The sequence below is a fragment of the Mustela nigripes genome, chromosome 1 (genome assembly GCF_022355385.1).
Source record: "Mustela nigripes isolate SB6536 chromosome 1, MUSNIG.SB6536, whole genome shotgun sequence".
Taxonomy (NCBI): Eukaryota; Metazoa; Chordata; class Mammalia; order Carnivora; family Mustelidae; genus Mustela; species Mustela nigripes.
Window position 1 is genome coordinate 20,264,334 of NC_081557.1, and position 25,990 is coordinate 20,290,323.

At 41.0% G+C, this 25,990-nt stretch overlaps 1 protein-coding gene and 1 long non-coding RNA gene across 3 annotated transcripts in view; one reads left to right on the plus strand and one right to left on the minus strand.

The window, feature by feature from the left end:
- The window catches only part of LOC132021559 (uncharacterized), a 35,811-nt gene extending 23,574 nt beyond the window's left edge, over nucleotides 1-12,237 (minus strand). Inside the window, exons 1-3 of one of the 2 annotated variants that reach the window (XR_009405391.1) lie at nucleotides 11,944-12,237; nucleotides 995-1,157; nucleotides 758-882 (exon numbers count right to left, since the gene is read on the minus strand). This is a non-coding gene — a long non-coding RNA (uncharacterized LOC132021559). The remainder of the gene's footprint in view (nucleotides 1-757; nucleotides 883-994; nucleotides 1,158-11,943) is intronic. The other variant, XR_009405392.1, reaches the window with a different exon arrangement.
- The window catches only part of FBXO3 (F-box protein 3), a 31,611-nt gene continuing 16,886 nt past the window's right edge, over nucleotides 11,266-25,990 (plus strand). The window contains exons 1-3 of the mRNA XM_059406035.1: nucleotides 11,266-11,396; nucleotides 15,126-15,215; nucleotides 17,108-17,271. Coding sequence (XP_059262018.1) covers nucleotides 11,293-11,396; nucleotides 15,126-15,215; nucleotides 17,108-17,271 — 358 coding nt within the window. The 5' untranslated portion in view covers nucleotides 11,266-11,292. The remainder of the gene's footprint in view (nucleotides 11,397-15,125; nucleotides 15,216-17,107; nucleotides 17,272-25,990) is intronic.

Sequence of the window (25,990 nt, forward strand, 5' to 3'; positions counted from 1 at the left end):
CTTTAAAAAGACATAAAAACATCGGGCTCTCTGCTCAGCAGGGAGCCTGCTTCCTCCTCTCTCTGTCTCCTCTCTGCCTACTAGTGATCTCTGTCTGTCAAATAAATAAATAAATCTTAAAAAAAAAAAAAAAAGACATAAAAACATGCATTTCGATATACATTGTTTCCTTTACCCTTAGTGAGTAAGGGACAGGAGGGAATAGGTAGGGAAAGATAGGTGGGGGCTTTGTGATCAGGTTTCCAGAAATCCCAAAGAGGCAAAGGTGTGGGAAACCAGAGTTAAGGGAACAAACCCGACTACCCTACCCTGGGTGGGTGGGGTGGTGTCTTTTTAGTGAGAATCCCCCCCCCCCACCACCAAAAAAGAATAACCAGACCTAAAACGGAAGTAAGCCATTGAAGGTGTTATCACTAGTCCTTGCTCAGTGGTGATATCAATAGAGACGTTAAAAGGATTGAAGTGCCCTGGTTTGTTTTCTACAAAAGACGAACCCTGAAGCCCATCATCTAGACCTCTCTTAATCTTGAGAGTGTTTGCTGTGACTTCTATCGTTTTACTCACTCTCATTCGTCCCAGAGATTTCCTTCTTTGATTCGGTGAGACAAGAATCTAGCTCTCCCGCAGCATTAGGTTCCAGTAGAGCTTCAATAGCTCTGTGGAATCCTGTTTTTATTTAGTGTTTTGGTGTCTGGTTCATTGTGGATTTTTGCATTAATTTTGGTTTAAAAAAATACTGCATTCAAATATTACTTACCTTGATGATTGAGGTTTTTTGGAGTACTCCTGTAAATGTGCCCCAGGTGAGTACCTCTCTTGTCTCCCTTTATCTCAGCCGCAGCAGTAGGGTAACGTACTTGTGGTCTTCTCACTAGGTCATAACTGGAGCAAGGCCAAAAGAAAAAAGGGAAAATACAATAGGACAGCAGAAGGGAATACAGTGTACTTAAAACTCCCCCCAGTTTTTGAACTTGAAAGAAGTTCAATAGCTTACCTGAAGGAGAAATAAAGACAAACATGAATTACCATCGAGCCCCTTTATAAGCATTTACTTGTAGACAATGGGTATGGTTCCCTGGCAAACTGAAATGATCATTCTGTCTTCATTCACTCAACCGGCATTTAAACTCTCTACTTGCTGAATGCTGCGCTGGGCCCTGGAGTTACAAGGAGAAAAAAGACTGAGTGCGTAACAGTCTGGTGAGAGAGACAAACAGGGATCATCTGACCCGAATCCAACTCGATAAATGCTCTAAATGTGTGCATACATAGCTTGGAATTACAGAGATGGGAGCAGAGATTGTTTTGTTCCAGTTTTTACAGTTTTTCCTAGGTGAGTGTCTCGTTCCTATTGGTGGGATTTGAACTTACGGAGGTGAGTGAGGAGAGGCCAATGCCATTGAAAAAAGATTTTTACTACATTTCCTTAGAGAAGGGGGTCCTCTCCATCATGCAGGGCCACAGTGGAAGCATCAGGCTTTCTTAGGAGCCGAAGAAGGAGCGAGGGTAAAGTTTAGGCAAGGCGATGTGGGAAATAAAGACAGAATTACCACATTTTCTTATTACCTACAGCCCATTGACAAGTCCTTAAAACAGGCAGAGGGACATTCCTCTAGGGACTCAACTGCCTTTATGTTGACACTTTTTGCTAAGGGCAAAAGACAATCCTGGCCTGACCACCCCCGCACCACCCATCCTATAAGTCTACTTTAACATATAAAAATTCCTTCAGAAATTTCCTATATCTCTAAACCCTCCAAGATACATGTTGGCAATCAGCCCCCAAACATCTGGCCCCCCGATATACCTCTGAAGAGACTCATGACTCAGGTTTCATTAGTTGGTAATAAATGACCTTTTCCCAACCACAGCTAGCCCCCTCAAGGTCCTGGAAATCTTGCTTCCAAAATTCCTTAGAGACTTATGCTATCTCTAACCCCTTCCCAACTTGGAAGTATGAATGGGCCACTCCTCATGACCCCAGTGCATTTTTCTGCCCACAGGTCCTGTCCTTGTGCTTTAATAAAACCACCTCTTTGCACCAAACACATCTCAAGAATTCTTTTCTTGGCCATTGGCTTCAAACCCTAATGTTCTTTCCTAAATCCCAGGGACTTTATTAGGGTTTCCAGTGGGAAGGTAGGGGAGGGCAGAGAAGAGCGCTTAGGACTGCCTACTTTGAACAATACATGGTGGGTTTTGTTTGGGCTCTAAGGGTCTCCGTCTCTAGCTGCCTGGTACCTGGACCTCGGGTGACTTAGGGCGGGGGAAATACTGGCTTGGTGTGTGAGGGATAGGTAAAGGGAGTGGTTGGCTTGCAGGTGAGAGGCGATCTCCCAACAAAGTTGTTTGCTATCTTTTGGAATTTGGAGCCCTAGTGTTGAGGGAGCAGAAGGCATGTTGAGGACAGAGCACTCCCCCCCACCCCCAGGTGTGCCAGTCTTCCAGGAATCTCCCAACCTTCTTAATGGTAATGCCTTGCTAGAGGGGAAAAACAACCTTCACTTGCCAATGCCAAGGCCTCCAGTATCCTGTAGGTCCTCCTTTTTTCTCCGCCTCCTCCAACCCCATAGTATATAAGCAGCCACCCCTCACAACCGTAGTGGCCCGTGGATCCTGACCTGTCTTTTATACATCATGCTTCACTAAACTACCATTCTGTACCCACAGTGTCTTAAGAATCCTTTGACAGGCTCCAGACCTCACACCACTGAACCTCACCTACATAGCAAACCCCATCGTATGGCGCCCGATCATGGGGCTTTGAGTCTTTACATCCAGACTCTTGAGCTTCGGTGCCAAAATAGGTGAGCACTTCCGTCTAGCCCATGTTTACTCGATGGTGGAGGAGAAAGCCTGCCTTTTGGCTAGAAGTTAGTACCCTGACCAGAATGGTAATCAGACCCAGAAACTTGATGCCCTCTCTTTACTGCTGTCCTTACCCAAAGTCGTCTGTCTTGGGCTTGGGACGGCCATCTAAGTGGCTGCCATAGCTGCCTATCTTAAGACTCCCAGGTGAGGTTTCCTCTTGATTGATCTAATGTGAGCCCCTTCACATCCTGATCTAGCCACTTCCAGCCTCGGGACCTCCACTGGGAACCAGGGGAAACCAGTACCTCATGGAATTAAAACGCAACCAGGAACCTTTTCCTAGGGAAGTTGGCTGTTAAGGACCATGTGTGTTGGAGTGTTGCTTAGCTCATGATGGATTTCCATCTTTACTGTTTCCTATCAATGACTTCTACTGACAACTCAAGTTACAAAATAGGGTAAGTTCCCCTTGTAAAACTTTTCTAGTGTTTTCCATGGCTTAAAATGGTGGGTTCTTCAAGGCCAAGTATTTTGGTCCATTCACTGGAACCCATCGTAGTCTAGAGTGCAGTGGGGAAGTGAGGGGAGGGCAGGCCTCCCTCCTACAGGGGCCTTTAACAGCAGCATCGATCATCACAATTTAAGGGATACCTTGGATCGCTTTGACATCAGAAACCTCTGACTTCCCCTGTGCATGGGACACCACTCGGGAGTCAGGGAATTTTCTTCAGTAATGGACCCTTTCTAGCATGGGATGGGGGCTTTTTCAGTCCCCAGGGATTCTCATCCTTGGGATACCTTTTAACCCATTGGAAACAATTCGGATTGCAAAATTTAGGAAAGTGCTGATTTGTTAGTAAACTCTAGTGACATGAGATGTTAATTCTCTAAATAGGCCTCCGATCAAACCCAGGTTGCCAGAGGAAGGCCATTCCTAGAAAAGGGGACTCTGACTCACTCTCTCATTGTTCCTCTGAATAGATGTGGGGGCTTCTCCTTCACTCATTTCCCGGGGTTAACAGCTGTAATTAGAGCCAACTGTGGTTTGCATACCTTGGGATGTGACTCTAAGGAATATTCCCAAACAGCTGCTGAAACTCCCTTTGTTTGGGGGGAAATTCTGTCTTCCCTCAACTGGACGTGGACTGCCTATCTTCTCTGCCTTGTTGGCGGGAAAACAGCTCCGTTGGAGCTGATGGGAAACTGAATCAGGAACTCTTTTCTGCCCGCTGGCAGCACTTTTTCTCTTCTGTCTCCCCATCCCCTCTCTCTCATTCCAGTACCATCTTGGGTGCGGCCTCTGTGACTGGCTTCTGTACCACCCTTGCTGTCTCAGGCACCCTGCCCCCTCCTCTCTTCCCTGTCAAGGAGCAAGAAGTGCAACCCCTGGACCTAACACTGCCCACTCCAGATCTCCCCACCAGGGGGTCTCAGGGTAAAAATTGACAATGGGGAAGGGGAGGATCCAGGTGGAACATAATTCAGAATTCAAACCAAGTTGTGCGTTGGTTTAAGATACACGTGTCTTTCAAGTTAGCTGCACTAAACATGAAACTTCTTACTCTGTTGAGGTATACTGAAGTTCAAACTCGTGTTATCTCCATTGCAATTTGTTAGCGTGACTGACTGAAATGTTCTATTGTCTCAAGGTTTTCATGGGTAATTGTTAAAATAGCTTTCAAGGTCTTTAGTAACCTGAAACTTGAAAGTTTTCCTTGGATGGTAAATGGAATTAAACTCATTGGAAATCTAGGCCTTTTCCAAATAGGATACAATACTAAATCATTGATTACTGAACAAAGGTTTGTGCATTTTTGATCTCGTATTGCAAAGAACTAGGATGTTAAAATCTTTTGGCAAACATGCTTTGTGCTTAACTGATTTCCCATATTTGCCGCCTGAAGAATTCTGGTGTAACAGTTCACAACTGGTTACGAAGTCTTCACTGGAGACTAAGGTCTCAAAAAAAAAAAAAAAAAAGCAAAATTCTAGATGTAATTAAAACTGATAGATATAAGGGAAGCAAGTCGGTATGCAGAAGAGTAGGAGATAATGTAAGAAAGATACAAGGAATGGGAATGCATTTTTGAATGTAAAAGGTAATTTTGTCCTAAGGTAAGAAGGTTGTTTGGAAAGACAGCATAGGACAAACAATGCAAAGGAAAGTTGTAATGGAGGATTTGTGAAGGGCAATCTTTGGAAAGGAATTTTTAGGTGTGGTCAGGCCTGGCTAAGATTGAAACAAATGGATTTTAAAGGTTCGGTGGTATAAGATTGAAATTCTCTGTTCTAAAGACAAAGTTTTCTTGAATTGTTAAATGTTCTGGATAAGAAAATGGTAAACAAAGATTTTTTTCCCTTTTTTTGTCTGCCCAGAAAACCAGTTTCTATGATCTGCCTTTTATCCTGTCTTCCATTACTTGCTTAAAACTTACAGTATTAAAGGAGGTAGGTTTTGCTAACAACTACAGAACCCTTACATATTAGCTTTTCAAATATCTTATTGTCACCTTGGTTAAATACAATTTTTTTGTAATCTGCAATACTATGCAAGCATGTGCTTTAACTTTCTAAGGTTTTGACAAACTTCCCAAGATTTAAGTTGTAAATGAATTCTCTTTAACTCTTTTTTTTTTAAAGATTTTATTTATTTGACAGATCACATGTAGGCAGAGAGGGGGGAGCAGGCTCCCCCTTAAGCAGAGAGCCCGATGTGGGGCTCGATCCTAGGACCCTGAGATCATGACCTGAGCCAGGGGCAGAGGCTTAACCCACTAAACCACCCAGGTGCCCCTCTCTTTAACTCTTCAGGCTTTTGTCTTTGGTATGCTAAGTTACTCCAGAAGTACTGTTAAACAAGTAAGCCTTAGGTTATATTTGGGTAAATGCTGTAACTATTCTAAAGTTAATGTGCAATTCCTAAAGTTGTAATGAGTTAATACAAGGTCATAATTACTGGATATTTTGGCTGTTGAAGTGTTATGTGTCACAGAAATAATCTTTCCTTGTCCGCTCCTTTATAAACTCTCATCAGATCTTGAACCATATCCATGCTGAGTTTCTGTTGTTTATAATTGTCCTAATTCTTGGAAAATGAGATTCATCTTAAATGAAGCTCATAAAAGGGACTCTTAGGACAAATACAGGTGTTCAATATCTTCAAAATCCCAAAACTGAAATGGGTAAGAATTTCCAGAACTAACTAAAGCTGCTTTCCAATGGAACAAGAACTAGTAACGTAGGACTAAATGAACTAAAAAGACGAATTACAGTTTTGTGATCCTTGTTTCAAAAACATTGCTGGTTCGCTAATGTTTACTCTTCCAGATTGAGGAAAACGTAAGATGTCTATGACTTACAGAAACATGATAAAATAATCATTTGTTGGGACGCCTGAGTGGCTCAGTTGGTTGGACAACTGCCTTTGGCTCTGGTCATGATCCCGGAGTTCCGGGATCGAGTCCCGCATTGGGCTCCCGGCTCCATGGGGAGTCTGCTTCGCTCTCTGACCTTTTCCTTGCTCATGCTCTCTCTCACTGTTTCTCTCTCAAATAAATAAATAAAAATCTTTTAAAAAAAAATCTTTTGTAAGCAAATTAAAGCATTTAACTTTTCTCTCTACCTGAACCCTCAAATTCAGAGGGTCTCAGTAAGTATTTTTTCTTCCATGATGATCCTAGTTAGTTATTTGCTTCATAGGTTCAATGAGAATCTGTTCTTGTAATAAGACACCATTGGAAACATTGGTTATTTTACCAAGGCTTTGACTGGAACGTCATATTTTTGAGAGACATATATAGACTCCGATATGACCAAAAAACTTCAAGGAATTGAGGTTGGTTTTATGAAACCTGGAGCCTGAAAGCCACTTGGAACTGTTGGCTTAATACCTTGCTTATAGTTCCCAGCAACCTCACCAGGTGAGTAAAGAATGTCACTTGCTGGCAGGTGCAGGAACCTCTGGAAGACGAATTCACCCAAATCTACAGGTGCTGCAGGCGTGTCTGATGGCAAGTACTTGGCTCGGCTTCTGGCTTGGAGAAGCTACTAAAAGTTCAGCCTAGAGATTCCTTATAAAAAGTTCAGCAAAGCAGATTCTAAAAGATCAACATGATCTATCATTATTCTTGCTGAGCTTATGGAAATAGGCCAAGTTTGTTAAAACTGGATTTGTTTTTCAAACAAATTGCTTGTTAACTCTGTGGGGCTAATAACAGGACCCCCCCCCCCCCCATAGGCATGATTATCCAAACAACTGGAAAATGGGATTGATTGCCCAACAATTGTATAACTTGCTATCCCCTTGACCAGTTCTACATGGCTGGGATAATGATATCATTCTCTAAAAGCTAGAAGCATACCCCACTCATAGGGTTAACTATGGACTTGTGGAGAAAACGGGTGACCCCACTTCTTCATGACTGGATTGGATGATGCACTTGCGAACCCCCTTGCCTCCTGATGAGTTTTTTCCCACTTGCCAGTGATGCTTTGTAATTAGGATATTTGTTAAGGCTGGAGGCTGGACCTCAAACAAAAAGGGCTTCTTAATGGTTTCATCCCTTAATGGTTTCATCCCTTATTCTAGAAGTCCCCCCTCTATTGAGATATGATTGCAAACAAAGCTTTAGCTAAGCATATAACAGTGCTCCTGGTAAAAGGAGCCTCAAAACTATGGGACAGTCCTGACTCTAATGACTTCACATCAGGTCCAGAATGCCCTAGAGACCAAAGGCCACCAGTAGATGACAGGAGGCAATCTTATGGAACGCCAGGTTATCCTTATAAGATATACCTGAAATAATACTTGAAACCTGTCAGACTTTAAACCCAGCTACCCTTACCTCTGGACCTAACCGTCATAGCTTCTATAGAGCATAACTGTTCAGAGGTTACGGATCTTGTTTATGCTAGTTGACCAGATTAAAGATGCCCCTATTGAAAATACAGATGACAGTTGGTTTACTGATGGCAAGCCTAGTTTTAAGTTTCATGGAAAAAGGAATAAGAAAAGCTGGGTATGCTGTGGTGCTCACTTGTGCTTTACAATTCACCAAAGCCTTAAAAATTAATCTTTATACTGACTCCAAATATGCTTTTCCAGTCTTAACATGTCCATGAAGCAATTTAAAGAAAAGGAGATTATTACCAAGCTGTAACTCCCCAGTCAGATATGGTTCTGAAATTATTACACATGTGAAGAATGGCTCTCCAAAATGGCCATTGAAATCCTGACTACACTGAAAGGCCCCGTATCACATGACTGGCTCTTGGATGAGACCCAGTGGCTAAGTGACTAACTTGTGGCCATGGCTTTCCCCCAGGCTGGATAGGCCACTGTGCTCTGGGTTCTGCCAGAGTACACAGACGCATTAGTAAAACCATTACCAACCCAGCCCCTTCCAAATTTAAATGATGAACACATTCTATGTCTCATTGGTATGACCAACTAACATCCATTTTCATTCCCTCTTGGGGACTGGAGGGTGTTTGGCCCATGGAAGCTCTTAAGTACACTTAGGTCAATGTCCTAAGTGACACCAGAAAGAGCATTTCTCTATTAAATAATTAAACACAAGAGTGTGAAGTAGCTGTATGAAATAGAATGGCATTAGATGTTTTAATCTAATGCCTATAACACAAGGTGGAAGTTGAGCTATCACAGAAACAAAATACTACGTATATGTTCCAGATCATCACAAAATACTTCTGGGCTTCTGACATTACTCGAATTGGCGCTTTTTAAAAAAATTTATTTATTTATTTTTAAAAGATTTTATTTATTTATTTGAGAAAGAATGAGTGAGAGAGAGCATGAGAGAGGAGAAGGTCAGAGGGAGAAGCAGACTCCCCATGGAGCTGGGAGCCTGATTTGGGACTCGATCCTGGAAGTCCGGGATCATGACCTGAGCCGAAGGCAGAGGCTTAACCCACTGAGCCACCCAGGCGCCTAGCATTTTATTTTTTTTTTAAAGATTTTATTCATGGGGCGCCTGGGTGGCTAGTGGGTTAAGCCTCTGCCTTTGGCTCAGGTCATGATCTCAGGGTCCTGAGATCTAGCCCCACATCAGGCTCTCGGCTCAGCTGGGAGCTGCTTCCCCTCTCTCTCTGCCTGCCTCTCTGATCTCTGTCAAATAAATTAGTACAATCTTTAAAAAAAAGATTTTATTCGTTATTTATCAGAGACAGAGTGAGTGAGGGAACACAAGCTGGAGGAGAGTTGAAGACGGAGAAGCAGTCTTCCAGCCAAGCAAGGAGCCGGATGTGGGGCTCCACCCCTATCCTGGGATCATGACCTGAGCCAAAGCAGATGCTTAATGCTGAGCCACCCAGGTACCCCTCAAATTGGCCCTGGAAATAGTCCCCGTCTCTCCCCTTTAATGATTAAACTCCTGAACTAGAAAAGGATTTTTTGTCAATCATCAAAGGACTCTTTCTTGAGCTTTTTGTTAAATTAACCACGTTCTGCTGTTTTCTCCCCTATGTGTCTCCACCTGGTGTCGAGAACTCTTCACTCCCGTAACTTCAGACAGATGGTCCTTTCCACTCAGGAAGACCCACTTCATCAGTCTCCCCTGGACTTGGCTGCCTCTGTCTTTAGCAACTCCTCCGTATATCAAGTCCTCAACTGACCCATGTTGACCCATAGGCAGGGAAGTCTCTACACCCCTATTCAGCAGGAAGAAGTTAACAGAAGATGAGACCATCCACCTTCAACCCTGAAATACTTAAGGGTCAAAACTGTTCAGGGTGGAATGCTGAGGGAGCAGAAGGCTGGATGAGGACAAGCACAAGCTGCCACCCTACACCCCCTACCCCCACCATTCCAGGGTGGGATGGGACATGTGTGGCACCCTTCTAGGAAGTTCCCAACTCTCTTAATGTTAATGCCTTGCTAGAGGGGAAAACAACCTTAATGTGCCAAGAGCAAGGCCTCTGGTATCCTGTAGGTCCTCTTCAGCATATGAAAGTCTTTTGAAACCTTCCTTTTTCCTTAACTCCCACAACCCCATAATATATAATCAGCCACCCTGTGAACCCCGTGCAGCAGCTCGTTCTGGCCACCGGTTTTGTCCATGGGCTTTAATAAACCACCATTTTGCACCAAAGATGTCACAAGAATTCTTTTTTGGCTTTCGGCTTTGGACTCCACCCCATTAAATGTCCCCTGTATTCCAAAACCCTTTCACTGGGAGGCCAGACCTCACCCTGAAAGCAAGATTTTCAGGATCAAAACATATTAGTACATGTGTGGTGGGGAGAGGAGTTAGTATAGACAAAATCATGAAGCATTAATGGTATGGTGAACTGAGGAAATGGAGTGTTTTGGGGTGGGTGGTGGAATTATTTCTACTTTTCCAAATAGTTGGGAGGAAGCTCCAGCCAGGGTACTGAAACATTTGGAAAACTTAGTAATGGTTTTATGCATAGGCTTGGGATTAATATTGATTACCTAGCCAGGTACTTCACACAAATAATGCTTCGTGGCCATCCATAAACCACTTAAGGGGAGGGAAGGCTTTTAGAGATGAGTCCACAGGCTCATAGAATTTAGGCATAGTTAGCTAGTGCATTTTCACTTCTAAAGGAAATGACCTACGTGACGTCCAGTGCTGGGCTCACCAAAGTACCTTGTACTAAAGGGCCTTTGGAAAAGCAAGGGTAAAGATGGCTTCAGGTAAGTGAATTTAGCTCATGATGCATGCATGAAACTTAACGCACCAGCAAAGCTAAGGATGGGCCATCACCGCGCCTCAAACCGACGGGCAGGTTCGGCTCATCACACAGCCAGGGTACTGAAACCCTCGGAGATTAAACCTTGTGGGTAAAAATGCATTTACTATACACTTTGCATTGCCCGAATAGGCTGAAAAATCACCGTGAACCCCAGATCGAAAGCGTCTGACCTTAAGATTCAGTTCCTGTCCACCTGTCACTCAGGGAAGGGGTTAAAATTATGCCCTCTACCATCATTTCCTCAATTTGTAAGTGGAGCAAGCAGGGCGAGGGAGGCTGAGGGGGGAAACGAAGAGAAGCGAACGAAGGATCCGGGGACCAAGGACGGAGAGGATTTGGGATGAGATTCGGAGCCTGGCTTCGAGGATACCGGGTGTAAAATTTCGCATACGGGGCTAGACAGAGCCAGGCAGAACGTCGGGGAACAAAGACCGAAAGTGTTACGGGCTGGGCAAGTTTAAGGATCAGAATGGGAGGAGAGAGTGCGGAGCTATAAGCCTGCGGAGCGTGGAGGAACCCGGCTCCCAGCTGCAGTGGGGTCCGACCGCACCAGCGTTGCGCCCGAGGGGCGGGGGCGGAACCTTGCCGGGAGCCGCCCAGGAGGCCCGCCCCATGGGCGGGGCTGTCCAGGCGGTTACATAACAAACCTGTACGAGCGGCCGGGGAGCGGCTCGGGCGGTGGCGGTGGGGGGCGGGGTCTGGGCGGGGCCTGGGCGGGGCCAGGCCTGCACCGGGCCAGGCAAGATGGCGGCCATGGAGACCCAGTCAGCGCCGCTGACCCTAGAATCGCTGCCCACCGATCCCCTCCTCCTCATCTTATCCTTCTTGGACTACCGGGACCTAATCAAGTAATGGGACGACGCGCACGGCAGGGGTGGGGTCACGGGGCGTGGGGGTGGGGGGAGACAGGCAGGAGGGACGGAGGCCAGGCTCACCGACAGGACCCAGACTCCCGAGTCAGCCAGAAGGTGACGCCCGGGCCGCTCAGATCCTGCGGAGCCACCCCGGGGCCTGGGCGAGACGGGGGCGGAAAGGGCCCCGCCTTTAGGTCTACCTCGGGTCCAGGGCCTGGGCCGGAGGAGCGACGAGGATCGTCTCTCCCAGGCCTCAGCGAGGCCCCGTTGTAAGGTGGGGAGGCACTGCTCCCCTATGCCGCCCCGCTGACCCCGGTGCCCACCGCACGCCGTCCCGCTGGTCTCCGCCGGTTCTGGCCCAGACCTGGACGCTTTGGAAAAGCCTCTGTCCGGGCCAAGCGCTCTTTTCCGCTTGGGCCGGGGCCTGCGGAGTCGGGTGCCAGAGCGGGCAGGTGGGGCGCCCGAGAGGAGGAGCCCGGCGACCCCCTGACCCTCAGGTGCGACTTCGGTGGCCCCATAATATCTAGCAAGGCTCACTCACGGACATCAGTGCTTGATCATTGTTTTGCTGCCAGCCTTCCTCCTCACGGTTGCATGTTGGATTTTGTGTTTTGGTAGTGATTTCCGGTGGTGCGATACAGGTGACTCTCTTCTCTCCCGTACGTTTTGGGTTTCCCACATTACTAGCATCCGTTCCAAAAATAAACACCGGTTGCTGGTAAGGGTGTTTAAATGCCCAAGTCCTTCAGCTCTCGGCACTGTATGCTGGAAGAAATGGCGCTGTTTACACCCTTGACAGCTGGTGGCATGGCTCTTTCTTGTGCCACCATGTATATTTGCAGAGGAGGCAAAATCGCCCTCTTAAGGATCGGTAGGCAAGATTCATTTCCTTTTGTTTTTTGGATTACCATTTGGATTTTAACCCTTTGATGATTGTGCCCTGTGTTATCAGAAATTCTTTTAGAAATAGATTTATTGGGGGTATTTGTTGGATTTATTAGATTTATTGGTATTTGTTGGTTGGCCTAGCTAAGTGGTGATAGAGGGATAACCCCAGTTTCTATCTGCTATTTATGTAGTACCTGTAACTTTTTTTTTCTTTCAAGCAAATTAATTTTTCTCTCCTCAGGCTTGTACATAAAGCAGAAAAATAACATTTGTCTTTTCTTTGGAAAGGCCTGTTCCAAAAGCAGACATTTCATCTGAAATATTTTCTTGCTATGGCCCTTTAGGAATCTAACACACACATAGACACATGTACATTGCTGCCAGGGTGATTTTTCTAAGACCCATCTCTCCGCCAGTCCCCCTAAAAACCTATGATGCTCCTTGTTCTTTTACAAACTATAACCTAAACTTCTGGGAGCTTATCAATTTGGCAAAGTCCACTCTAGCCAAATCAGACCTCTGCCAGCATACCACACACTTAGTTTTTTTTGTTGTTCTGTGGCTTCAGTTCTTGACCCTGTCTGTAATGCTTTGCCCGCCTTTTTTCACCCTGGCAAGATGGAATTTCTTCTTTCTCCTGATTCTTCTCTCTTCTTCCTTCCTCTTCAGAGTTTATTTGCCATACCAGATAGATGGTACACTTCTTAAAAGTAAAGACTGGCTTGTTTATCTTCGTATTCACCATTTATTCAACAGATTTTTTTCAGTGCCTGCTATGTACCAACTGGTTAAATGTTGGGAATATAATAGTGAACAAGACAGATAAGGCCCCTTTTAGGAAGCTTACAATCTTGTGGACAAGGTTGGAAAACAAAGTACATAATTACAAGAGATGCTGTTTGTCATGAAGGAAATAAACCAATTGCTCTATAAAGGAATGAGAGAGAGGGATGATCAGTTCAAATGGGAAGGAGTTGCCATCTATGAAAGTTGGCATAGAGCAGTCCTGGCAGAGGGAACAGTGTGTTCAGAAGCTGATTGGACAGCAGCATAGCCAGGACCAGTGCTAGAATGCTGTTGCAGGAGGGTACGGAGTGACTCACAGGCAGAGTGCCTTGAGAAGAGACTGATGAGATCATGCAGGACCCTGTGAGCCAGGAAGAGGGGTATCCAATTTTATTTTAAATCCTTTGGATAGGAACCTCTTTGTTCTGTTCAGGCCCTCAGTGGATTGGATGAGGACCACCCACATTGTCCACCATTTCAAATGCTGATCCTTTCCCAAAACACCCTCACAGACACACACAGAAATAATGTTTAACCCTCTATATGGGTATCCCCTTGACCCAGGCAAGTTGACCCATAAAATTAACCATGACAAACATCATCAAATTTTATCTACAGAAAAGTTTCCAGTGGACTGCAGCTTCTTTCCTGCATTGTACTGCTGCTCCCCTTTGCCAAGTGTCCTTCCCATCACTGAGCTCCGAAGTTTTTGATACATATTTACTGTCCTAGATCAGGTTTAGTCTGTTGGGATCGTTGTGTAATAATCAGCTGCACAATATGGATCTCCCCCGTTCCAGAGTGACTTGTCCTATACTATTCATTCTTAACCCTTACTGTGTATCAGAATTACATGTGACAATTTTTTAAGCATACACATGCATGCCCCAGATACAGATCTTACCCCAAGCCAACCGAGTCAGAATGTCTAGAACAGTTGTTCTCACCCTTCATGTGCCTCAAAATCTCCTTCGGTGCTTATTCTAGAGATTACTTTTTTTGTTGTTTACATCTTGGGACAGTAGAGAGAGAAGGATCAAGAAAAGAGGGAATGGACTCCAAATGAACAAAACTGGAGGGATTCCTACTTTTGCAAGTGTTTGTTTGGGTACATCCTGAGCTTGGCAGAAAAGAATGAGGATGATGTTTGTGAAATCTGAAAATCGAACGAAGGTTCTTTTGTTGTTACCATCAATTGGTTTTTAACATGCCCCAATTGTGGCATTGACAAATCCCATATAATTTAAGATTCACTTAATTGCCTAACTGAGATCTTTGTGTATTGACTTTCTATAACTTGTGATTCCTCTTCTGAGAGGATAGAGAGCCATTTTCGTAATCCTAGGTTCATTCTTTTTTGCAGATTAATTAGGTAGGATAGGCATTACAGGACTGGAGCCCTATTGTATTAGAAATCTCTGTATAATAAGAAAATTGTTTATTTCCAACATTCCATGATTTTGAGCAGCTGATACTAACTTGGATCACTACAGGTATTGAATTAGAACTATTATGAACCTGATGTATTTTATAAATGGGCTCTCCAATAGTTGCTGTAATTAAGATTGATTTTGGCCGCAGTATTTCTTTAAGAAAAAATTGGAATGAAACAGACAAAAGGCTTATGTATTTAATATCAAATATGTCACAGATCATAAAAAGAAAAATGTTTTGTGTACACTTGTTTAGCATTCTTTCCTATATATGGAAATATTGTTCCAATAATAAGTGTAGGAAAACTCTTCGATTTGAAATTAACTCCAGTGGTTTATTTGTTTTATAGACTTTCATATGAAAATTGCATTGGCAGAGGTTTTAGGGTTTATTTGTGAACTCAAATAGTTAAGATTTCACCACTCACAAAGTAATTATACTAGCTAACACGCTAAACAGGTTTTAGAAAATACTGTTTTACAATTATAAGGGTAGAAAGTAGGAAATAAGAAGAGAAAAAGGAATGAAAGAAAACAACATTGAATATTTTCATCTTTATTTCTAAATTGTTTTCTTGTTTTCTTTTATACTAACCGTGAATCTGGTTATTGCCAGTTGTTGCTATGTCAGTCGAAGACTTAGCCAGCTATCAAGTCATGATCCGCTGTGGAGAAGACATTGCAAAAAATACTGGCTGATATCTGAGTGAGTATTCAGGAAATAATGTAATTTTGAAATTTGGCCCTTAGCTTTCATAGCACTAGTCTGTCCCAATTCTCCTCTCTCACCCTTATCTCTTTATCTCCTCTGATGCCTCTTCTTGTGCCTGCCAGTAAATGCTCGTGTTCTCCAAGCTTCTGTCCTTGGGCCACTGCTTTTCTCCCTCTATGAATTCTGCATGCACTGTTGCCATTTATGGTGGCTGCTCACTTGTTCCTAACTCCCAAACCTGAATGTCCGTCCCTGAAATCCCCACCGAGCTCTTATACCCGCCTTCTGGACCTTTCCATTGGATGACCCACAAGGGCTTTCTGAGTTCAGTAAATGTTAATAAATTTGAAAGAATCAAAGTGTAGTTGACAGAAAGTGGCAATTGGGAAAGATGAAAGGAAAGGTAGCATTGCCAGTATCTTTTCTTAGATGGAGGGAAGTCAAGTAGTGATAAGTTGGCAAAGCAAGAAGTATATTGTTTAGAGCTGCAAGCTACATAATAGAACTAAATGTAACAGGGCTGTCATACACTGGGAGAAGGAAGAATGGGGAAGAAGACGTTTTAAGTATTGCCATGAACGGACCTTTTACTTTGGGGTATCAGCGGATAGATGTAAAATTGATAAATCACGTCTAAAGGCATGAACGTCTAGAATTACGAACATAACTTGCAGTAATGACTAATGTTTCCTTTGAGATGTTGGGCTTCGACTAGGAGACTAGCTGTTCATCATAAGTTTTTTGGTACTTTTTGGTTTTGATAATATGTATATATGTTACTTTGATTAATAAAAAGATGCTTCCCTTCCAACTCCTGACCCTCCCTTCCCCCCCCCACCCCCACCCCCCACCTCACCCCACCTCCCAGGCAAAACAACACCCTGAATTGTTCTTTTCACCATTCCAAAACCTGATCCTCTTGCATTCCCAGTCTTCTTGGCAGTACCATCTACCTGGGCATTTAAGCCAGAAATAGCAATTATCCTGGATATCTTCTTTCTGTCCCTACACTCATTCAGTTACGAAGGCTATCTGATTTAGCCTCTGTATTTTTCTTGAATTTTCCTTCTCATTTCATATAGTTACCAGTTTTAGTTTAGTTCATCATCTCTTACCTGGACTACTCAAAACTGTCTTGACTCATCTCTTGTGCCTCTAGTTTACACACCTCCCAAACCACAACCATGATTCTGCTTTTTCTACTTCCCTGTTAGAACCCTTCAGTAGCTCTCCATTCCCTAAGGATAAGGTCAACCTCATTAGCAGGATACCAGAAGGCCCTTTGTGGCTACCTTATCCTATACCACTTTCAACTCTTTAATCGACTGTTCATTCTTTTTCCCTGATTAGAATGTATGTATTTTTGAGGGGGAAAAATGTGCCTTATTTTTGATGTCCTCAGTGGCTGAGTAGCACTCAATAAATGTTTGTGGAATTGTACCAAATTGAGGTGCTAAATCATGTGATTACTTTGAATGCTATATGATTTCCTGGCTAATCCAATGTAGATAAATTAGATTAGTAGTATTATATCATTAAATTTTGAATAATTTCTAAAATATAATAGAAACTTAGGTGTTTTAAACTTTATAATTGGTATGCTTTAACCTATACAATTCACATTATATTTTATTAACGATTTGAAAACTTAGGGAAAAGAATAAGTAGAAAGTAAGAAAATAGGTGATTTATAATCCCACCATGCCATCAATAACTCCTGTTAAGTTTTTTGATGTATGTATCACTTTTGCTATCTAGTCTTCATTTGTAGTTAAACTAAATGAAAAGGAAGGCAAAAGTAAGCACAAACTCCCAATAAAGTATGTTGGTAAGTGTTTAATTTCATTTCAAAAGATTTTTAATCTCATTTTTTAAAATCTATTTAGGGAAGAGAAAACACAGAAGAATCAGTGTTGGAAATCTCTCTTCATAGATACTTACTCTGATGTAGGAAGATACATTGACCATTATGCTGCTATTAAAAAGGCCTGGGATGATCTCAAGAAATATTTGGAGCCCAGATGTCCTCGGATGGTTTTATCTCTGAAAGGTACTGGCAATGCAGGGTCTCCCTTCATTTTAGTAACTATAGTATAAATAGGTTAAATAACTTGGGTTTCTATCATCTATGCTAATATGTAATTCACCAACATTATCTGTAAATCACTATTCACATTTGGCCAAGGAAATAGGACACCTATATTGCTAAAAGGACCCTTGCTCTACTGCTTGTCCCATTTTGCCTCCCCTGGGACCCATGTGATTATTTATTAGAAGGGAAAGCTGAACTCCTTTTGTCCTTACATTTGTTTTGTAATAAGCTCACTAATGCTAAGATTGCTTGAGGATAACTATTGTGATTTCTTTCAAAGGAGGTTTTTTTTTTCCTTTTTCATTGAAAACAACCTGCTGTGTTAACCCTCTTTCTTATTTTTAGGGCAAGTAAAGTTTTGTTTGATAGTCTAATGATTTAGAAAGACCAAATATTAAGGACCTGAGGTCTTTCAGAGCGTAAGAGCAGCATAATAAAGTAAGGAAAAGTTTCATTCCTATTTTGACATTCACAGAATAGTGCAAACTAAGATTTGAATGAAGGTCTATTTGACCCCAGAATTTGTGGTTTTTCTACTGTACTGTTACTGTCCAACTCTGGCAAGACATATTAACAAGCTATTTCCCACTAATTTGATTTGTTAATTTATGCCCAAGAAAGTACATAAACATTGGGGCATCTGGATGGCTCAGTTGTTTAGCGTCTTCCTGCAGATCGGGTCATGATCCCAGAGTCCTGGGATGAGCCCTGCATCAGGCTCCCTGCTCAGCAGGAAACCTGCTTCTGTCTCTGCTCACTGCTCCTGCTCCCTCTCACTATCTGTATCTCTCAAAATAAATAAAATCTTAAAAACAAACAAACAAGAAAGTACATAAACAAATTGCAGATATATCACTGCTTACCTGCTTTAGCCTCCCAAGTTTTTTCAGATTTCTCCAAAGGAATTTTAAACATGTTTTGGTTTTGCTGAAGTGTAACTGGGATCCGTTCTTACATGTATTCCTTTTGAACTAAGGTCCCTTTGGAAATAGTATTCCTTTTATGTTTCATATCTCCACTGTAACTTCGCATGCAACCATGAATTCACACAAACCAGGATCGCATGACTAGGTACTTCGAACTGAATTGCTAGGAGGTAGGGAAAAGAATGATTTGGCAGAGAGAGTAAAGCTTTGAAGGAAAGTATCCTTGATTAATATCTTTAATAGTTTTTTCTTTATTTTTTTTTGGAAAAGAATAATATCTACTTGGTATATGGGGTCAAATAATTTTAAGAGGAAAGTAATTCCCAAAATAGGTATTTGGTGGTGATAAGTAAAAGAGGTAAGGGTTTATAATAGCTATTATTTTTATTATACACAAAGCAAGACACTAAGCTAAGTACTTCATATTATTCCATTTAATTTGCCAAAATCTTATGAGGTGTAGACAGTTACTATTCTCATTATATAGGTAAAATATCCAAGACATAATAAACTAAGTAAGTTGTTTGCCATCACAAAATAAAAGGCAGAGCCAGGATTTGAATAAAGACTGTGGTCTTTAACAATTGAAGGGAGAGACGACCGATTCCATTTTGTCCAGAGTGCCTTGGGACTCTTAGGGAGCTAGTCCAATATTAGGATGTTTAGAATATGAAACTGTAGGCATGGTTCTCCTTTCAGGCACAGAGCTAGAAGAAAGGAAGAAACTAAAGATATGTAGCAGCTTCTTTTTCTTTCTTCCTTTTTTTCCCCCCCCTCCATTTGGCATTTCTAGGTTTGCTGCTCACTATTCTGTACCTGGTGGTTGGGGACAAGGTTATCAGAGACTTCCCTGGTAACTTCTGTTTGACTATGAGGTGCCAGTTCTTTGTGGGGTTTTGCTCGGAGTTGGAATGGGGTAAAAGTTGTTCGATATCTAGAATGCTGGGGACTCTAGGGGTGCCAGGCCTATGAGTTGCTGGACTGAATCATGAACTAGCCACTTACCTCAAGGGCCACAGTCCCTGACTCAATCTCAAGGTTATGCAGATGGCAGAGATAGAAAGGGAACTTGGAAAGCAAAAAGGCACTGGTCTTGGGGAAAGTTTTACAGAGTACTTTGGAATTATCTAATGGTATATATCATGTGTCTTAGAATTTCGTATTTACTCTACGTGTGGGCTTAGAACTTTAGAGTTGAAAGGGGCCTTTGAGATACTCAGACCAGGGTTTGGCAGACTTTTTATTTAAATGGCCAGATAGTAAATATTTTAGTCTTTGCAAGAGAGAGTGTCTCTATCACCACTCTTCAACTTTCCTGTTACTATGGGGGAGCAGCCATTGACAATACCTAAACAAATGGGCATGTCAAGAAAACTTGTTTACAGAAACGGGACAAGCTGGGATTTGATCTGCAGGCTGTCGTTTGCCAGTCCCTGATTTATACTGGTTCCCTTGTTTTACAGGTGAGGGAACAGGCTCAGAGAGTTTTAGATGACTTACACAAGGTCCCATAACTAGTAAGTGACAGAGATAGAACTTTAATCTAGGTTTCTTGGCTCCTGGTAACCTGTGCCCTGGTTTTCCTTAGAAGTAGGCTAAGGGGAAAGGAAAGTAAAAGAACATTTACTGAGTGCCCCAAAAGCACTTTATTAAGCAGAGGGAGCTTCTTTAATCCTCATGATAATTGTCTCAAGTTGGTGGTATTCTTATCCCCCATTTTGCAGATGAAACAGGTTAAAGAGGTGAAATCAGTTGCCAGAAATCACAGAGCTAGTAAGCGGTAGAGTGAGATTTGAACCTGGTCTGGTTGGCTCCCGAATTCTCCTACAGCAGGATGCCCCATTCAAACCTTGATGTTGCCGTATTATAAACATATATTTCCTTATATTTTTCTCTTGTTGTCGTTTTACTTTTTTCTGTCCAGCTATCTCTTCAAGAAATTCTTAGTTTCTTAAAATGTTCTGTGTTGAATGTCCGACATGTAGCACTAACCATACCAATATAAACTTCTTTCCTCATCAATTTCTGGCTCAGGCAGCTATTCGGCTTGTTTTCTTTTGTACTACACATTTTTATAGATAAACTTTTTATTTTTGGAGTAATTTTAGGTTACAGAATGCAAACACAGTACAGAGAGTTCTTGAGTTCTTGTACACCCCCACCCAGTTTCAGTTTCCCCTAACATACCTCCCTGTAGGATGTTTTTCAAAGCTACTGTCTTTATTGGCACATTACTGTTAACTAAATTCCAGACTTTGTTTGGATTTCACCACGTTTTCCATTAATATCCTTTTTGGATTCCAGAATTCAATTCAGAATCCCACATTGCATTTAATTGTCATGTGTCCTTAGTGTCTTCTGATGTGTGGCCTTTCTCAGTCTTTCCTTGTCTTTCATGATCTTGACAGTTTGAAGGAATACTCGTCAGCTGTTTTGTAGAATATTCCCTAAAGTGGCTTTTTCTGAAGTATTACTTATGATTAGATTGGGGTAATGGGTTTTTGGAAAGATTACCACAGAGATGAAGTGCCCCTCTTATCACATCCTACCTAGGGACACATGATATCCACATGCCATCACTAGTGATGTTAACTAACATACAGAAATGTGTGTGGATTCTAAGTGTACCACTTGGTAAATTATCACAACATAAACCTGACCATTGTAACACCCTCCAGGTCAAGAAGTAGAATGATTTTCTGTACCTAGAATCTTCCTTCTTTCTCAGAAGTAACCATTATCTTGATTGCTAATGCCACTGAATAGTTTTCTCTCTTTTTGAACTTGATATAATTTGCATGATTAAGTATATATTTTGTGTAAATTTTTTCTGTTTTGTTTGTGAGATTCAGCTGTGTTGTGTGTTAACAATAGCTTGTTCATTTTTGTCGCAAGTATAGTCTGCCATTATATAGGTGGACTATAATTTATAGATTCATTCTACTGTTGACGAATATTGGGTTATTTCTAGTTTTTTGGCTATTATATATAATGTTGCAGATAATTTTTGATGCACATATAAGCATACTTCCATCAGGTAAATATCTAGGGTTGAGTTTCCTGGGTTGTAAAGTATGCTTTTATTATACTTCAGAAGATACTATTAATTTTCCAAAGTCGTTCTAAAGCTTTACATTCCCACTAGCACTTTAATGTTGTCATTCTTTTTTTTTAAGCCTTTCTAGTGGCTATGTAGTGGTGGTTTTAATTTGCATTTCCCTAAGAATATTGAATAGTGACAGTTTTACTTCTAGCTTTCCAGTCTTCATGTCGTTTTTTTTCCTACTTTATTGCACTGGCTAGGGCCTTCAGATTTGGATACAAATGATGATAATGAGTATCCTTACCTTTCTGATCACAGAGGAAAAACTTTCAACATTTCTCCTTTTAAAATGATGTTTGCTGTAGGTTTTTTAATAGATATTCTTTATCACATTGAAGAAAGTGTCTTCTGATCCTAGTTTGTGGAGAGGGTTTTTGTTTTTGTGTTTTAAATGGATACTTGAATTTTTGTCAGATGACTTTCCAACCTTGTGATTATCACGTGATTTGCCTACTTGATTCTGTTAATGTACTGAATTGTATTCATTGATTTTCTGAATATTAAACTGACTTTGCATTTCTGGAATAAACTTACTTTGACTGTAATATCCTTTTTGAATACTGGATTTGATATGCTAGTATTTGATTGGGATTTTTACATCTGTGTTCATGAGAAACTTTGGCCTGTAATCTTTCCTTCTTGGAATGTTCTTGTCAGGTTTTGGTATCAAGATGATATTGGCCTTAGAAAACAAGTCAGGGGATGCCAGTCAGTTAAGCCGCTGCCTTTGACTCAGATCATGATCCCAGGGTCCTAGGATCCACTCCCATATCTGGGTCCTTGCTTGGCAGGAAGCCTGCTTCTCTCTCCACCTCTGCCTGCCACTCTGCCTGCTTGTGTGCTCTTAATCTCTCTGACAAATAAATAAATAAATAAAATCTTTAGGGGGGAAAAAAAAGAAAACAAGTGAGGAAGTGTTACTTGTTGTTTTTTTTTTTCCCTGTTCTCTCCAACAGTTTATGTAAGCTTGGTATTATTTCTTATTTAAATTATCCATAGAATCCATTTATAGAATAGATTGAAGCCATTCAATCCTAGAATTATCTTCATGGGAAGGTTTTAAGTTAAAGATGCAATTTCTTTATTAGATAGAGGATTATTCAGATTTTCTAGTTATTCTTATGTCAATCTTGACTGTTTTTCTAGTGGATCTGTAGTGATCTCACATTTCCATTTCTGTAATTGTTTGTACTCTTTGTGTTATTATTATTTTTTTAATAAGATTTTTTATTTTATTTATTTGACAGAGAGAGAGAGATCACAAGTAGCAGAGAGAGAGGAGGAAGCGGGCTCCTTGCAGGGAGCCTGATACAGGGCTCGATCCCAGGACCCTGAGATCATGACCTGAGCTGAAGGCAGAGGCTTAACCCACTGAGCCACCCAGGCACCCCTCTTTGTGTTATTTTTTGATAGATATGGTTTAATCTTACTAGCCTTTTCAAAGAACTGGCTTTAGCCTTTGTCAGTTCTGTGTTCATTTCTTATTATTTCATTAATTTATCTGATTTCTTTCTGAGTTTACTGTGGCATTTTCCTTGATTTGAGAAGATTAGATAATAAATTTTCAAGTTTTCTTCAAACGCTTTTGCTATAGATATCCCTCTAAGCATAGCTTTAGCTTCATCTCGTAAGTTTTAATATGTTGTATTTTCATTAACATGCAATTCATAATATTTCTGATTTCTTTTGATTTCTTCTTTGACCCACAGGTTTATAGAGAGATGTATTGCTTGATTTACAGATATTTGGGGGTTTTTCAAAGTAATTTTCTTAATATAACTTATACTTGAGTTCTGCTGGGATCAAAGAATATACTCTATACGAGTTTAGTTTGAAATTTGTTGAGATTTTTCTTTGGTCTAGCATATAATCCATCTTGGTAAATATTCCATGTACACTTGAAAAGAATGTATATTTTGCAATTGTTGGATTCAGTACTTTGTATATAATTAGGCAAAAAAAAAATGTTAACCTTGTTCAGATCTTTTGCAGTCTTACTGATTTTACTTTATCTTATTTTTTATTTATTATTATCTGCTTGTTCTCTTAGTTACTGAGAGAGGTATGGTAAAATTTACCAGTGTGATAGGCAGAATTCTGAGATAGCTAGCTCCAAAGATTCCTACCCCCACTATACTTGCTTGGTATAATAATAGCCTCCTTTTGAGTGTGAGTGGTACTGTAGATATAATTGATTTCAGTTCTGTTATTAGGTAATAGATGACAAAGGTGAATGGGGTTTGCAGGTGTAACTAAGGTCCCAAATTTGAGTTAATCGATGAAATAAATTTAATCGAATTTGAGTTAATCATTAATCAAAAGGGAAATTATCCTGAATAGACCTGACCTAATGAGGTGAGCCCTTAAAAACTGGGCCCTTCCAGAAGGCAGAGAGATTTGAAGCATGGGTATCTTCTGTTGGCTTTGAATAAGCAAGCTGGCATGTTGTAAGGAGGGACAGGTGATAAAGAATAATGGCAGGTAGCTTCTAGGAGCTAAGGGCCCCAGTCCTGCAACAGCAAGGAAACGAATTCTGACAGTAACCACTGAACTTGGATGAAGACCCCCAAGCATCATAAAATGCATAATTTGAGATAGCAGCCACAGTTGACGTGGTGATTGCAGCCTGTGGGACTTGAGCAGAGGATCCAATTGAATCATGCCCAGACTTCTTACCTTCAGAAACTATGGGATAATAAATGCATGTAGTTTTAAACTGCCAATAGTACAACAATAGAAAACTAGTAACTATGGTTGTGGATATATCTTTTTTCCACTTTAGTTCTGTTATTTTAAAAAATATATTTTGAAGTTGGGTTATTAGGTACATCATTTTGCCATTTCAGAAAGCCTTCCGTTACCTCTAAAAATGCTTTGTGCTTATGGTCTATTTTAGTACAGCTATTTTAACTTTCTTTTGTGTGTCTACATCTCTAAGATGTGCCTCTTATACATGATTGTGTTTTTTATTTGGCCTGTCAGTCTTTTTCATTACTAGATAATTTCACTTATTTATATTTAATGTAATTACTCATGTATTTGAGCTTGAATAGACCATGTTCCTATTTGTCTTTTATTTGTACTCCTGAGTAAGTGTTCCTTTTTTATCTGGTCTTCTTAATTATCTTTTATTCTGTACCTCCCTTTCTTATTTATCATTTTTAGTGACTTACTCTAGAGATTAAAGGATGCATCTCTGACTTAATTAAAAGCTATTGGAAATTAGTATTTTTACCACTTCCTGGTCAATAAGAACCTTAGAATACTCTCACTCCAGTAGTCACCCTCTTGCCTTTTGATTATAGTTTTTGTGATTTTAATTTTGGACATATTTTCTAAAAATGTAGTAATAAAATACTACATTATTAGTATTTTATATGTTCAATTTTATTATAGATTTACCTCCATTTTTACATTTTCTTGTTGTTCTTCATTTCTTCCTGCATCTACATGCTTTCATCTGGGATCATTTTTCTTCTACCCGAAGAATTCATTTTAGTTGTTTTTTTTTTAATGAGGGACCGCTATTGCTGAATTTTTTCAGGTTGCTTTTTTGTCCAAAAATGTATTTATTTCATCGACACTTTTGAAGTATATATTCAGTGGATATAGAATTCTAGTCAACAGTTCTTTTTTTTCAGCACTTTGAAACTGTCATTCTTCTAGCTTCTATTGTTTCTTTTGAGAATGTAGCTTACCCTTATTGTTGTTCCTTTCAAAGCGACTTTATGGCTGTTACCTTTCTTTGGCTGCTTTTAAGATTTCTCTTTGTCTTTGATTTTCAGCAGTTTCCCAATAATGTGCCTAGATACGATTTTCTTTAAAACTACTCTCCACAGGATTTATAGTGCTTCTTGAATTTGGAAAATTTTCCCCGTACTGCTGCTGTTAAGTTTTGCTCAGCTTCTCAGCCACAGGTCCACTGTCAGAATTGGCAGTTGCCTCCAAGACAGGCTTGCACCAAAGGCCCGGCTAACCTTTCATTTTTCCTGTTCTTCTGACTGCCTCTCTCCCCCAGTTCTCACTGTCTTTGAGGTTCTTCAGAAGCCTTGAAACCAATTTTCTGTTGTTTGTTTTTCTAGTTCTCAGCACGAGGTCTGCTCCAACCACCTAGTGAACCATTACTGGAAATGAATCTCTTCTTTCGGTATTTGTCATCACTTCCTGCTTCTTAAAGCTGGAACAGATGGCAGGCTGACAATCACGCGAAATTGGATTTAAGTTAGTGGCTTCCCCGTAGAACTAACCCATACTTACCCATGTTCTGTATTTCTCATTAAGAGACTATGTCAGGGCTCTCAAAAACATCAGTTTAGAGACCTTCTGGAGAGGTTTATTTGTTTGTTTGTTTTTTAATAGAGAGTGTGTTTTAAATGTGAGTGTGTTTGATTAAGAAAAATGAGGTATATGCTAAAGTTTGCGTCGTAAAGTGAAATAATTACAATGGATCTCCCTGCTGCGTACCTTTCCGTATTTCACTAAGTGCCAGTGTTTTCTCTGTTGAGAGGAAACTGAAGAATTTCGTTCTCAGTGCTGCAGATGTCAGAGCCTAGCTAAAGTGAAATAATGTCACTCTGAATTTTCCATTTATTTCCCTGTATTTCAGCAGTACATTTTGGACAGAATTCATTTGCTCGAAGTTTGTTTC